General features: G+C 42.0%; 1 protein-coding gene across 2 annotated transcripts in view; it reads left to right on the forward strand.

Annotated features, from left to right (window-relative positions):
* The window catches only part of LOC147688904 (ATP-dependent translocase ABCB1-like), a 509764-nt gene that overhangs the window by 376247 nt on the left and 119283 nt on the right, over window positions 1–14234 (forward strand). For both annotated transcript variants that reach the window (XM_086941799.1, XM_086941800.1), the window contains exon 18: window positions 14025–14129. In XM_086941799.1, the coding sequence (XP_086797925.1) occupies window positions 14025–14129 (105 nt within the window). The remainder of the gene's footprint in view (window positions 1–14024; window positions 14130–14234) is intronic.

Consider the following 14234-nt stretch of genomic DNA (forward strand, 5'->3'; position numbering starts at 1 on the left):
CATCTGCCAAGGGGGGCATTCCCATCTTCCCCTACCTTGAAGTTTAGCTGACCAAGAGCGCCAGAAGACTGGAGTATCTAGACCACACACATGAATAGAAGTTTCCTTGTTTCACAGCCTGGGATTTACCATAAATACCACCAAGTTCCATATAAATCTTAAGCAGATCCAACTGTTCTTGGCTTCCGTATGTGTGGCAGTTAGGGGAAACTTAACATACAACGAGTAGAGAGTGGCTGCCTTTTAGCAGTTGCTACCTCTTTTTCAGCCCAATCGTCAACTCACGGGGTGCTGGCTTATTGTATCATTATTGTAGCCCACGCAGGCTTCATATGCTCCCTCTATAAGTGTGTCTTCTTATTCAGTAGTCCCAAACAGATGGTCAGTGGGAAGATCTAGTGTTAGTACAGGCCAGGTCTTGTCACTTTCTGCAGTGGTAGAACAGAAATAACTTGTTGAAAGGCAGGCCTTTTCAGATCCCGTACAACAGGCGACCATTACCATGGATGCCTCAGTCACAGGGCGGGGTATGCATCTCAATTACATCACTGTGAAGGGAATAAGCCCCCCTACAAAAATAGGTTTGTCACATCAACTACCTAGAGGTTCTAACCATTCACCTAGCTCTCAAAGTGTTCCTTCAAGTAAATGGGAACAAAGTAGTTCTCCTCAAGACAGACAACATGACCCCCATGTATTACCTAAAGGAACAGTGTGGCACACACTCTCCAAACCTGTTTCAGTTAACACAAACGATCTTGCATTCTGCATTACACCACAGCATACACCTCATGGCAGAACATCTTACGGGGGCGAACAACGACTTTGTGGACCTGCTCAGCAAAACACATCAATTCTACTAGTGGGAACGCCACCCAAAAGTTCTGCACAGTTACTTTCAACATGGGGGTATCCCACACATAGTCCTGTTTGCCACCCCAGAAAATGCAGTTGTCCAAACTTTGCCTTCAAGACCCACAACCACAGCCCATTGACAATGTACTGTGGATGAATTGGTCAGGGATATTTGCCTTTGCTTTACCACATCTGCTGCTTCCCTATATGGTGAGTAAGTTGAGGCACACATCACTGATGCTAATTTTAGTAGCTCCTACTTGGGCCAGACAACCTAGGTACTTCACACTTCGGGAGATGCCATTAGCCCCCATCAGAGGTTCCTGCTCAGGCAGATCCTTCTCAGCCAGAAGCAAGAACGGGTCGGGCATTCCTAGCTCGGCCAGATCAACCTGGTGATCTGGCATTTAAAGGTCCTGGAATTGAGGTATCAACCCAGATCTGTGACTGGGGGTGAGTGTCCGAAAAGTTTCAGCGCTCCGTCCATCATCTTCTTGTGTTTGCTTTGTATCTCAATGTTCCCCATGAATGTATATTCATCTTAAGGGAAGCTCAAAGGCCCACAACACAGACTTGTTATGCTCGAAAATAGAAAAAGTTTGTTCGCCACTGTATTTGCAAGAGCCTGGATCCCTTTAAGCCTACCATCCAGGACGTCATCTGCTACCTCTTACATTTACAAAAGGCAGACCTTGCAGACACCGCCATAAGTTTACACTTTGCTGCTGTCGCAGCTTACATGCAGAATAAGGAATATTCCCTGTTTTGAATTCCAGTTTTTAAGACTTATATTGAGGTGCTTAAGAGGATTATATCCCTTGAAGTGCCTCCTCCTGCCCTTTTATGATACTCAGTATAGTCCCTACAAGTCTCATGGCACCTCTCTTTGTACATTTGCACTCATGCCCCTTCATTTCCTCTGCTAGAAGGTGGCCTTCCAGGTGGTTATTAACTCACTCAGATAGTTTATTGAACTGCAAGTGCTCACCCTCCAAGAGTCCTTTATTCAAATCCACAATGACAGAGTTGGTCTTTGAACCAATCCTAAATTCATTCCTACGGTGGTGTCATCATTCCAACTTAACCAGACTGTAGAGCTACCAGTCTTCTTCCTACAACCAGATTGGATAAAGGAGAGAGCACTAGGTACTTCAAATGTCAAAAAGCTCTTATGTATTACATAGATATAACCAAGCATTTCCATAAATCCAACAAGCTCTTTGTTGGCTTTGTAATGCCACATAATAGGCATCTCATCTCCAAGGCAGGCATAGCTAGATGGATAGTCAAATGTATCCAAAACTGCTACTACATAGCAAATAAAATACTACCTCCTCCACCTAGGGAACACTCCACTTGGAAGAAAGGAACAGCCATGGCCTTCTTAAGAAACATCCCACTGGCCGATATTTGCAAAGCACCCACTTAATGAACGCCGCAGATGTTCGACAAGCACTACAATGTGGACATTTTAGACCGTCAGCCGGCCATGGTTGGCCAGACAGTGTTAAGTACCTTGTTCCAGACATTTGCATCATCCAAATGATAGCCACTGCTGATGGAGGGCACTACTTTACAGTTTATGCTAAGCATGTGTATCTACAGACACAGATGCTATGAATGAAAAATGTTATTTACTGTGTAAGCATTTGTTCATAGCATGTAGAGCTCTACATTCACATTCTCCCACCTTACTCCCTACTAACCTGTATTTTATGCAGATATCTTGCTTACTGAATTTCACTATACATTGCACTTTCCACTCCATAACGACATTCACTTGGCACGTCATACGTAGGCTCACCCGCTGTATGAACAAAATCTACCATGGAGTCAGTGCCCGTATGTGATGTACTCCTAGAGAAGGAGCCACGCCCCTTCTTGAGACCCCGGAGTCTTCTTTGAGGAAAATAACCTGCAATCGTCTGAGCGCAACACTACATGGTTGGAGTAAGCTAAGCATTTTAATCTACAGAACTGTATACTACGAACAGATAATTAGAGGGTACGATTATCCCAGTGTTATCATTATCCCATTTATATCATCCCTAGCACCTCCAACTCTCATTCACTCACCTGTTTTGCCACGTACGTTCACCTTTTATTTTTCTTTCTTTCACTGTATCTCTCCCATTTTAACTCATGCAGCCAATTCTACAGCTCCCATTGTCTCGCCTCCATTGATCACTCTGTGCTTTGTTTGTTTCCTTTCCAGATCCTCAGCTCATTCTCCTATATATCTTCCCATTTTGTTCACCTCGACATGTAAAATTCTCTTAGCTCTGTTTCATCCATTCTTTATTTCCCCGTCTTCTCTATTTTGAAATGTTTACCTCTGTCTCTTTACTTTCCAGGTCACTTTCAGCTTTCTCTCTCTCAATCATTCACCTTTATTACCCAATGTCACTTTCTACTGTATTTCTACCTCTGTAATCTTCCCAATTCTGCACCCCCAATTTCTCATCTACCTTCACTTTCTCTGACCGAATTTTTTTTTTATTTACATATATCTACCTGAAGCCTGTAAGTTCATCTAAGTATTTAAAAAAACAAAGTTAAAATCAGCTGACAAAAACTTAAACTGTTTGGGTGCATGTCTGGTGGATCATTGGTCTAATGCATCTATACCAGAAACCTGCACTAGACCTTCTGGCCTAAGGTTCAAAGTCTGGCAGGTCCACTCAGCCTTTTTTTTCTTTCAAGGTCGATAAAATGAGCACCATTGAATTGGGTAACATTAAACTAAAACACATGTTATGCAGGACCACGATGTCAAAGGGGTGAAAGCACACTTTACAAATACATGTATTATGCATGTAAACATCAGGTGAATACTAAATAGATGAACTTTTAGTGAAAGTCTGGGGAAACTGGAGGATGCTGAAGACAAATAGTAGACTTGTAGGGTAAGTTGAAAAGAGAGAGAAAACCTAATACAAATCAGTTAATGTCTGATTATAGAAAATATAAAAACAAAACTGGAAATACCAGTTGTTTACACCACATCGTCAGGGCTGAAAATGTCAATGTTTCAATACGAATGTATTTTTATCAACAGAAGTTTCAAACAGTAAACACACAAAAGGCCCTATTACGAGTTATGCAGTCTGTGGACCATGGTACCCTCTGTTGTGGTGTCACCGCCGCAAGCTAAGCAGTCCAACTGCCATATTAGGAGTTGGAAAGACTGCTGCTGGACTGCCGACACCGCCAGCACACCACTGACCACTGGGTTCCCGGTTGGGGAAAAGCAGCTGCCAAAGGGCCGTACAAGGGAGATTTACCTAGGTCCATTTTACGAGTTGGCTTTTCCTGGAGCTTAACGTGCCAATGAGACCGCCAGCTTCGAGTTGGTGGAAACAAAGGATTTGTGGTGTGTACTCACCCTTTCCTGTGATTCGGCCTGAGTTCAACCTGGATCTCTTTCTTCAGAAAAAAAGACTACAAGTTAATTTATTTTAATAGTCTTGAGCAAAAGGAAAAGAAAGTCTTGAAGTAATTTAAGGCTTGTATGCTTCATTCAAGGGATCACAGAGCTTAAAGTATCCGGATTTTTTTTTTTTGTCACAGTTGATATACAAACAGTCCTTAGTTTCATTCCACTTTCGGACAAAAGTCCTCATTATTCACTTTAGATCTCTTGTTTGTACCATTTTTTGAGCAGTCGTCTCCCTCATCCCAAACAAGATCTTGATTTGCTTAGCCTTCCATAGCTAATGGGGCAATTTGCACAGATAATGTTTATTCTATCTACTATTAGAGTAGTGCTATTTTGTATCTCACACCCTTGGCATTTCCTTTTCCAGGTCCACTATATTTTTCAGGTCTAGCATTGCTCTTTTCCTTGTCATCTTTTTTCCACTGTCAAAAGATGGCATCACCATGGTCAAACTTCTATTTTTAATGAGTATCCCATACATTATGGTTGTTACTCTGTGGGCTTGGTGGCACCTGGCACTGCGAAAGAAAAAGAAAGATGGTGTTACCTTGGCAGTTGGAATTGAGGATTCCAGTTCTTTATTTTCCTTCAAACCCTTTTAACATGATATTAATTTCCATGGTTCAGATTATGTTTCTTTCACTGTAAACAGTGCCAGTGTGTTCTCGTTGCCTTGACTTTCTTTTGCTATGAGCGGGTATTCGGTTCAGTACTGCCAGCAGACTATCCTGTGTCCTTGATGTCTACTCGTTTTATGATTCCACTTGGGACACAGGATATTGTGGGTTAATTGAGTTTTCTGGGTCTCCCTTCTAAAACCTGGCCTGGCAGTTTGGGCTGGACTGTTCCTGTTCAAGCAGGGTCAAGACTAATTTACATATGGCTGGGTACAAACTGAGGTGTCATTGTGGGCAAAATAGTGATGGATTGGAATGGATCCCTGACACAATATTGACAACAATAATATATTGCAACAAAAACATTGTGTAAAAAATATTGTTTACAAATGTTTTGTCTCCCTGTACTTATAATGATAAGTATAAAAAAATCGAAAGCAAAATATTTCACGCTAATTCTTAAAAAACCTATTAAAATATTGTTTTTATTATATACATATATATAGTTTAAAATAGTAAATCTTAAACTTTTTAATATGTAACATTGATGTTATGGAGGAGAGAAGGGTAGGAGTACATCGCTGTGCAACAGTTGGTCCCTTGGCACACAGGAATTAGCCCTAGGCTGCCTCTGCTTTTAAGATGCATGGAAGAAGGAGATATCCAGCGGAGTGTGGCTGATCTCTATGAGAATGATCAGATGGTGGAGTATGCGGACTTCTGCGCTAGATGAGTTATTGCAAGTGGATGGTTTTTTACCATATGATGTACTTGCGCCAGCTATTCGTAAGGCTTGGGTGGGATTCCCGCTTTAGCTAGAAATGCGCGTCTTAAATCAGACACCACTGGATATGAGGGGAGAGCACAATCTTATTACACTGATCAATACTTTATTGTTACTGCACACAGCTGCCCACATTACGATGCTGAATGGAAAGGTGATTTAGGCATGCAGTTGAGTGAGCATGGTTGGGATCCATATTGGGCAGTGCAATTCATGCCTGAAACTGATACACTACAAGTGCGTCCTTGGGGATTATGTTATGCTGCAGTGGTTACATAGGCTAGACCCCGCCAAACCAGAATAATGTACCAAATGCAGGACGGCAGTGGGGACTGTGGTGGACTTGTCCGGGCGTAGGAGCTTTCTGGGGTGAAGTGGTTCAGGTGTTGGGTGAACTGAAGGAGTTGCCGCTGACCCGGGCTAAACAAACTAAATACATGGAGACGGTACTGGAATTGGGATTGGCCATGACCAAGAAATGCATAGCATTGAGGTGGATGACCAGTCAGCTGCCCACCTGGAAACAGAGGTTGCAGAAATTTGCGAGATTGGTGTGAGCTGAGTGTGGGGTGCAATATAGATTGGTGTATAGTGGATCAGGCCAAATGGGCAGAATGGATGGGATTTAGTACATTTTCGTTTACAGCAGGAAATGGAGGATCCTGCTGTGGAACAGGAGGAAGAACCTGTGGATCATTGATAAACATATATGAACAAGGTCAGGATGGGGTGCGAAATACTTCAATGTTGATTTTCTATGTTCTTCACACTGCCTGTGAGCCATATGCATATTGCTGGTGAAATGTAATTGCTTGCATGCTTCTCTCCTTTTGTTTGAGAGGGTGGAGGGGGGGAGGGGGAGGAGGGTTGTAATGCGGACTGTCTGTGAAACTCAATAAAAGAAATATTTTTTAAGAAAGTAAATAAATAAATGTAAATATTATTTAATACTATACATATAAACTAATAATAGCATATACATGGCAGATCATATTATCTGATTTGACATTATCATAGATCGTGCCCAATCTTCCGACCCTCACATTTAGACACCCTCCCTCCATGAGGGACTGCGCTGGTTAGAACCAGCCAGAGGTAGTGGGTTCTAACATCCGGTTGTCGCCTAGGTCTGGCTTTTTTAAATGTACAAGTTGCAGGGCCTGTAAGTTTGGTAAAAATGTTACAGACTACACCACTGCCTTTGAAGAATTGACAGTCAAAATCCAGGGTCAACTGACATATTGCACAATTGCACAGAGTACGCCGTATATGTATTAGAGTGCACATGCAAACTCAAATACGTAGGAAGTACAAAGCTTCAGGTGTTTAACCAAATTCTTCAGCATTTAAGGGCGGTGGTGAACTCCGACCCCAACTACCCAGTGGCTTCCCTTTTTAAACTCAAGCACAATCACAACCTGAGTGAGTTAAGTTATTTTGTGATCAGATTAGTACCCAAGTCAGTCAGAGGGGGGGAACAGAGAAAAATTATTGCAACAACTGGAATCCCACTTTATTGTATTATTAGATACTAAAATGCCTAATGGTTTGAACACAGGGGAGGAATTACATAAGTTTCTGTAATGGGGTGTCTTTCAGATACCAACATTGAATGTCAATACTATACAACTATACTATACAACTTATTTTAACAATTGTTTTAGGGATCTGTTATTAACATTTTTTAAGTGTTTATTAAATGTTTTTAGGATGTATTAATGTAAAATCATTGGATATAGATTTGTTTGGAATGACACCCCCCCTTTTCGGCATCAGGTACTCCATGTGCGACCTTAGTGCAAGAGAATTTTCTTTATACAATAGCAATATTTGATCACAGGATGGTAATCACAAGTACAAATAGACCATCTTGTGTCCCTCATTTCACTGATCTGCTGAGAATTAGATGTGTAGGTGATTGCTGTTGTAAGTTGTTTTATCCTGAGCCAACCATGATTATGTACTGTTTTCACGCTTTTCCATTTGATGAGATTTTGAGTAATATTGTGTAAATATATATTTTTTGTAACATCGAAAAATAGTTTATGAATGTGACCCAATCTCTTACCGAGTATGTACTTAACTATATGAAATTGTGCACTGGCACTTTACTGATTAACTGTTTATCCAAGCGGAATTGAGTATAGCTTTTGACCTGGCTTAGTGTGGATGTGTATATATATATATTCACTTAAAAAACCATAGGTTTTCAGGCCTTATAAAGTTAGGAATTAGCATTTAAAAAATCACTAACTATATTTCGCGCACCCGCAATCCACTGCTGATGATGTCACATATTACATCATTCATGACATGGTCAGTGACATCACTGATGACATCACTGATGACATATCAAACGACCTCACTGATGACATCTCAAATGACATCGCTGATGACATCTCATTTGACATCACTGATGACATCACTGATGACATCATCCAGTGACTGTGTGTCTCTGTAAAGTTTAAATATGTTTTACATATTGAAGAATGAGTGGATGTATAAGTGTCTGGATGAAGGATTTAGTAGGTGCGTGACTGACTGTATGAGTGAGGGATTAAATGTGTCTTACTAAATGCATGGGTTAGTGACTAAACTGTCTGAATGTGTGCATCAGTATGTCTGTTGTTGTGTAAGCTGCTGCATGAGTTGATCGGTAGCTATATGAGTGGCTATATGGGTTATTGATTGGTTGCCCAAGTATTTGAATGGGAGACTGAGTGTGTGTGTGGGTGGCTGGGAGGTGTGTGACTCTGTGCATAGATGTGTGAGCAGTTGATTCACTAGGTGTATGAGTTCAAGAGTGCATGTAGAAACAGCTATATGGGCGGTTGACTGGGTGCATGGGTGTGTTGGTGAGTGAATGGATATCTCAGTGCTACATGTCCAAGTAAGTACATATGTAAAACACAGTGCATGTGAGAGTTGGCATATATAAATGACTATACATGAGAGCCAGTGAATGCGAGTGGCTGTATGGATCATTGTGTACTTGTATCAGTGATTGTATAAGAGAGTAAGTATGTGTTAGTATATGTTTGAATAAGTAAGGTGTGTGTATAACTGTATAGTTGAGGAAATGGAAGTGTGATTGATTCTTTGCATGACTAACTAGGTGTGTGAGTAACTCCATGGATGAGTGGCATTGTGTGAGTGTCTGTATAGGTGTATGAGTGCATATGATAGTGTTGTATTGATGAGTGACTGTATGTATGAGTGATTCTATGGGTCAATGAGTGAATGTGTGTGTAGACCTAGGAATCAGTGAGTGCGTATGTAGTAACTGGTATTGGTGTGTCAATGGTTTCAAGAATGGTAGTCTGTATTTAACACTGGGTGTATCAAAGGTTATATTAGAGTGTGAGGAGGTGCATCGTATTATCACATGAATGATATCATCAGTGATGTGATCAGTGATGTCAAATGAGATGTCATCAGTGATGTCATCAGTGATGTCATTTGAGATGTCATCAGTGATGTCACTGACCATGTCATGAATGATGTAATATGTGACATCATCAGCAGTGGATTGCGGGTGCGCGAAATATAGTTAGTACAACTAACTATATAGGAGCAATTTCAATGGTTTTTTAAATGCTAATTCCTAACTATATAAGGTCTGAAACCTATGGTTTTTTAAGTGAATTTGCAAGGTTTTTAAAATGCTAATTCCTAACTATATAAGACCTGAAACCTATGGTTTTTTAAGTGAATTTGCAAGGTTTTTAAAATGCTAATTCCTAACTATATAAGGCCTGAAACCTATGTTTTTTTCAGTGAATTTGCAAGGTTTTTTAAATGCTAATTCCTAACTATATCAGGCGTGAAACCTATATTTTTTTCAATAAATTTCAAAGGTTTTTTAAATTCTAATTCTATTAGCGGATAACGTTTATATATGTTATTATCCTTCTGGGACCACCTGAGCAGCCATCTTGTTTCTCAGGAGAAGTGAGGCACAAGAGAGCACAAAACAAGAGTGGAAAACGCGAAAAGGGGGCAGGGTAGAGACCCCCTGACCCCCTAGCCCTTCTCAGGGGGTCCCAGAAGGACCACCAAGTGCAAAGTTATTATTTTTTTTAAATCGCGGGGTACGCGTGCCGTACACGTACGGTGCGCGTACCCCGCGATTTTTTCGTTTTTTGTTTTTTTTTTGCCTTTGGGGGTCCTTTTGGGACTCCCTGAGAAGTGCTAGAGGGTTTTACATGGTCGCAACCATGAACTGGAGAGGCCACTTCCCGCCTTCCTACAAGATGGGTTTTTTAAGCTTTCAAGCTGTGAGAAGTTCTGAAAATCAGCTTGCTGCACACTACACATCACATTGCTAACACGACAGACCATATCAGCTCATCAGTCTCCAAACAGCAAACGCAATTTAAGAATGTGAATGCCACAATAACCAACCAATGGAAGAAGAGTGCTGGCTGAAAGCCCTTATAAAAACGTATGTTATACATATGATTTTAATAAAATCAAAAGGTAAAACTAAAAATAAGTTCTACCTAGAAATAGGGGATTTCCGGGCATGACCCTCCCCCATAAAAAGCGAGTTTGAATGTATTTATTTATACAAGGAAGAAATCTATATATGTTATAGATGATAAAGGGAGTATGAAATTGGAACTTGAGGCCCCAAACAATAACTGCCATAAGTAGTACAGACAGGGATCCCAGTGTGTCTGATGTTAGTTATCTCCTAGGATTCCCTAACATACATGGAAAAAAGACTGCAGCGTCAACCTGTGAACAAGTCTGATCATGGCGCTTTTAAGTTTGCGATGTTTGTACACAAGAAAATGTCAAAGCAGCAGATCATTGAGTGCAGACAGTCTTGTTTTGCCAAAGCTTTCTTTGGAATGTATATATTTCTACATTTTTGTAGCATTTGTGTCTGTAGATACATATGCTCAGTATACACCTATCATCTAATGTCGGACTTGAACATTTGCAACATATTTTTTTTCAATGGAGTTTGAGTCAGAAGACCTGTTGTGACTCCATCCTTATTCCACAGTGCACGAGGACAGCATCTCCATCTCAGATTATTAATTCTGCCCTCGGGCTCAGATGTTCAAAAACTCAGCTCCTGGACCGTCGAATTCCACACTGGTATTTTTGGTGACAGTTGCTGCCTTGATGTTCTCCCTGTGACATCAGGACTTCTGACCTGGTTAACCTTTGACGCACTGCGCCTTTGTGCAAAACGCTTGGAAAACCGTGAGTCTTCTTGGCTATTCTTTGAAGAATGCACTTGGGTCATGGCTTTGGAATGTACAACCTTTCAATTCTGGCTTAGTGTAACACCAAATAACCATGGAGTGGCTAACACAGTGTTTGTAACCTGTGCCTCTCTCACCAACCCATGAGGACACCCCTGTGACGTGTGCCATGCTTTATGCTAAAACAAGGCCCTTGTCACCCGAGGAAAAGGTGGTGGGCTCCACCAGAAGATGCAGCAGCAAGCCTCCTCCGAAACTCCCAACATTTTCTGGGCCAAAGACCCATCCAGCGCCAAAGAAGGAGTCTGGAAGTTGGGAGTCTGGAGGCCATCTTCTCAGAGGTCTACGAGGCAGAAAAAGAAGAGATGCAATAACTCGCTGTCAGTCAGGCACCAGCCCAGGACCCAAAATCCAGATTGACTCCTTGCACCTCTTCAGCGTCACAAGGTCAGTCGGTGAGTCCCAAATCACCCTACGACAGATAGAGAACTCTGCCCCCACGGGAGAAGGGCTTTGAGGTCTGAGTCGAGTCAAAAATGGCAGAAACCCTCAAGTTTGGCTCCTCTGACCGGCACTCCACAGACTCAAAAGTCTGGGTATAACTCCACCAAAACCTTACCAAGGGCTTCTTGCCGCGTTGTTTTTCAATGCTGCCTCAAGACCCCAAACCAGCATACACAGAGCTGAAATAGACACTAAAAGTCGCACTGTCACTGGTACGGAAACTACCAGCGAAGCCCCTCCATACCCAGATCGGCCACCACCAAAAGGTTGATCTTTGAAAAGCTGTGCAAGGTCCTTAGTGCCATGCAGAAAACAATGTTTGTCCTTCGGGACACTAGCAAAATCCTCACCTTGTTCCAGTACTTATCTGGATCCCAAAGAAACACATTTACCTTTTAGATTGAACCAAGCCTCAAGCCTGCCTAGTGGGAGCAAACACCAAGTCTGCACTAGCTGGCGGGAGTTTCGAAATTCTCCCTCCCACTGGGAGCATTCTATTGATGTGTTTTCCTGCCCGCATATTGCTCTTGCCTGCAGGGAGCAGCATAGGGAGCTGCTCACTGCAGGCGGGAGCAATGACGAATTGCACAGTATGTTGGAAACTAGCTGGGGCAGCGGGGCCTTGGGGCTCTCTCCATGGCCCCCCAAAAGACTATGGTGGGTGCCCTGGGTAGGCCCCAGGGAACCCACCTTTTATGATTGAGTGGGTCCCTCGGGACAACCCCCCCCCACCACAACATATTCATATGGTCACACTACAAAGATGCCATCGTCCTACTGAAACAAGATGACTTCATGACCATCCTCAATCTGAAGGACGCATACTTCCCATACCCATCCATCCTGCTCACTGTCATGGTACGTGGTCAGTATTATTAGTTCACGACACCCCCAGAGTATTTGCAAATTGTCTCGCTGCAAATGTAAATGTCAAGGTATTTGTAGAGCGCACTGCCACCAAGCGGTTTCCTGGCGCTATTACTCATACCGCTGTGGAACCCTTCCTGGCTTTCCCTGTGAAGTGTCCACTCCTGGGCACCCCCAGGCATCATAGCGCTGTTGGGGCCGGAGTGGAGGTTAAGCAAGCTATTGCCCAGAGTTGCAGCGTGGGGCCCATGATTAGAATAGGCACCGAGGCGAGAATTGTCAGGTCCGAGGAAATTGAGCCCAAGACCCGCCAAGGCGGGAATTGAACCCTGGTCCCAGGCCAGAGCTCTGCATCAGGGTCTGCCACTCTAACCATTGAGCCACACTCCTCCACACGAGTCGCTTATCATAGAAGGGACCGTATCCACATGTTGATTGGATGATCAAGAATGCAAACAGGTAACACAGTCTTTCCCACACTCAGACCACCATAAACCTTCTATTATTTATTTGGTTTTGAAATTTATAGCGCAATCGCAAAAAGATATTATTTTTTCTATGTCCATAATTGAGTTTGTTATTTATTTCCATAAGTGTGTGGTGAATCACCTTGATAAAGGCTTATCTGGAGCCTAAACATTTTGTGCTGCTTGTGATTCCCGAATAATACATGCTACACTCAATTGCTCATATCTTCTTCTGTTTGGTATTTGCCTTGAATATATTGTGGAGACTCCCAACTTTTTAAGGTGCTCCGGCACAACTGCTGGACTAGACCACAGGTAGACAAGAACTTAAACAAAAAAAAGATATATGTATTCACATACGTGCACAGACACAAAAAATATAAAAATACACATATTTAGCTGTGTTGTGATGCTCAAACAGTAATAGTGACTCTAGTTGAAATAGATGCCTTGTAATTACTTAATTTTTAATGTTTCCTGCATGGTGGTGACATTCAAACCTACATACCGCTCAATCTTCAATTTTATGATGTGTCATGTCTTCAGAATCCCTCAGCATTATGCGGCCCTAATACACTTCCCCCTATCTTGCATCCTGTTGAACAGGAGATGCGCTAGTGACTAAAATTCCAGCTTTGGATCCAAAATTCCTTAGTTCTCGTTTCCAGTGTAAGAAAATTGTTTGATCTTCTTCGCTTCAGTTTATGCACCAGTGCCTTATTTCCTTTATTTTCCCAAATGGGGGGCACTTAAAAGCAGGCTAGCCCGCAGAATTGAATGTTACATAAAACGGAACTAGAACTGGACTGGAACCCTAGACAGTCAGAGAGGCAATAAACTGATCATCGGGTTTGACATACCTTTCTGTCTGTTAAAACATTACTGCTGTTCTTGTGTACAAGTTGAGTAAAAGGTGGGCCACAAGGTAGATAAAGGAAGCCAGGCCTGAAGCAGCTCCCCAGAGTCAGTGGCCTTTGCAATATGTCTCTCATTTTCTACTGTAATGTGCAGATTGAAACGTCATTGGGCTCAGAGAAATTGAGATCTTAAGGGGTTACACATGAACGTTAGTATTTTGATACTCAACCTATTCTTGAGAGGAAACACTAATTGAATTCCCAAATACAATGCTTAAAGCTTTACTATGCTATTGTTTTGACTTTTCTTTCAAATTGGAAGTGTATGACACCTTGATTTCTGTTACATTTTTAAATATGCTCTTTTACATATTGTTTTGTGCTATTTTAATTAAACCACTGAATCTTCCTTTAGGTGTTTGCATTAACAGATCCAGTGGAACTGAGAAGAGAAAGCAGTATGTTCTCGTTGTTGTTTCTGGCACTTGGAGGTGTTTCGTTTGTGACATTTTTCCTGCAGGTATGTTAATCAGTGCTTCCGCTAACAATTCTGCAAGCCATTTCTAGTAGCCTTCTTTTGAGCCTAAGGTCTTAGTTTAATTGGCCACAGCAAAGGAAGATGTGT

Source organism: Lissotriton vulgaris, chromosome 10 (assembly GCF_964263255.1).
Source record: "Lissotriton vulgaris chromosome 10, aLisVul1.2, whole genome shotgun sequence".
Lineage (NCBI taxonomy): Eukaryota > Metazoa > Chordata > Amphibia > Caudata > Salamandridae > Lissotriton > Lissotriton vulgaris.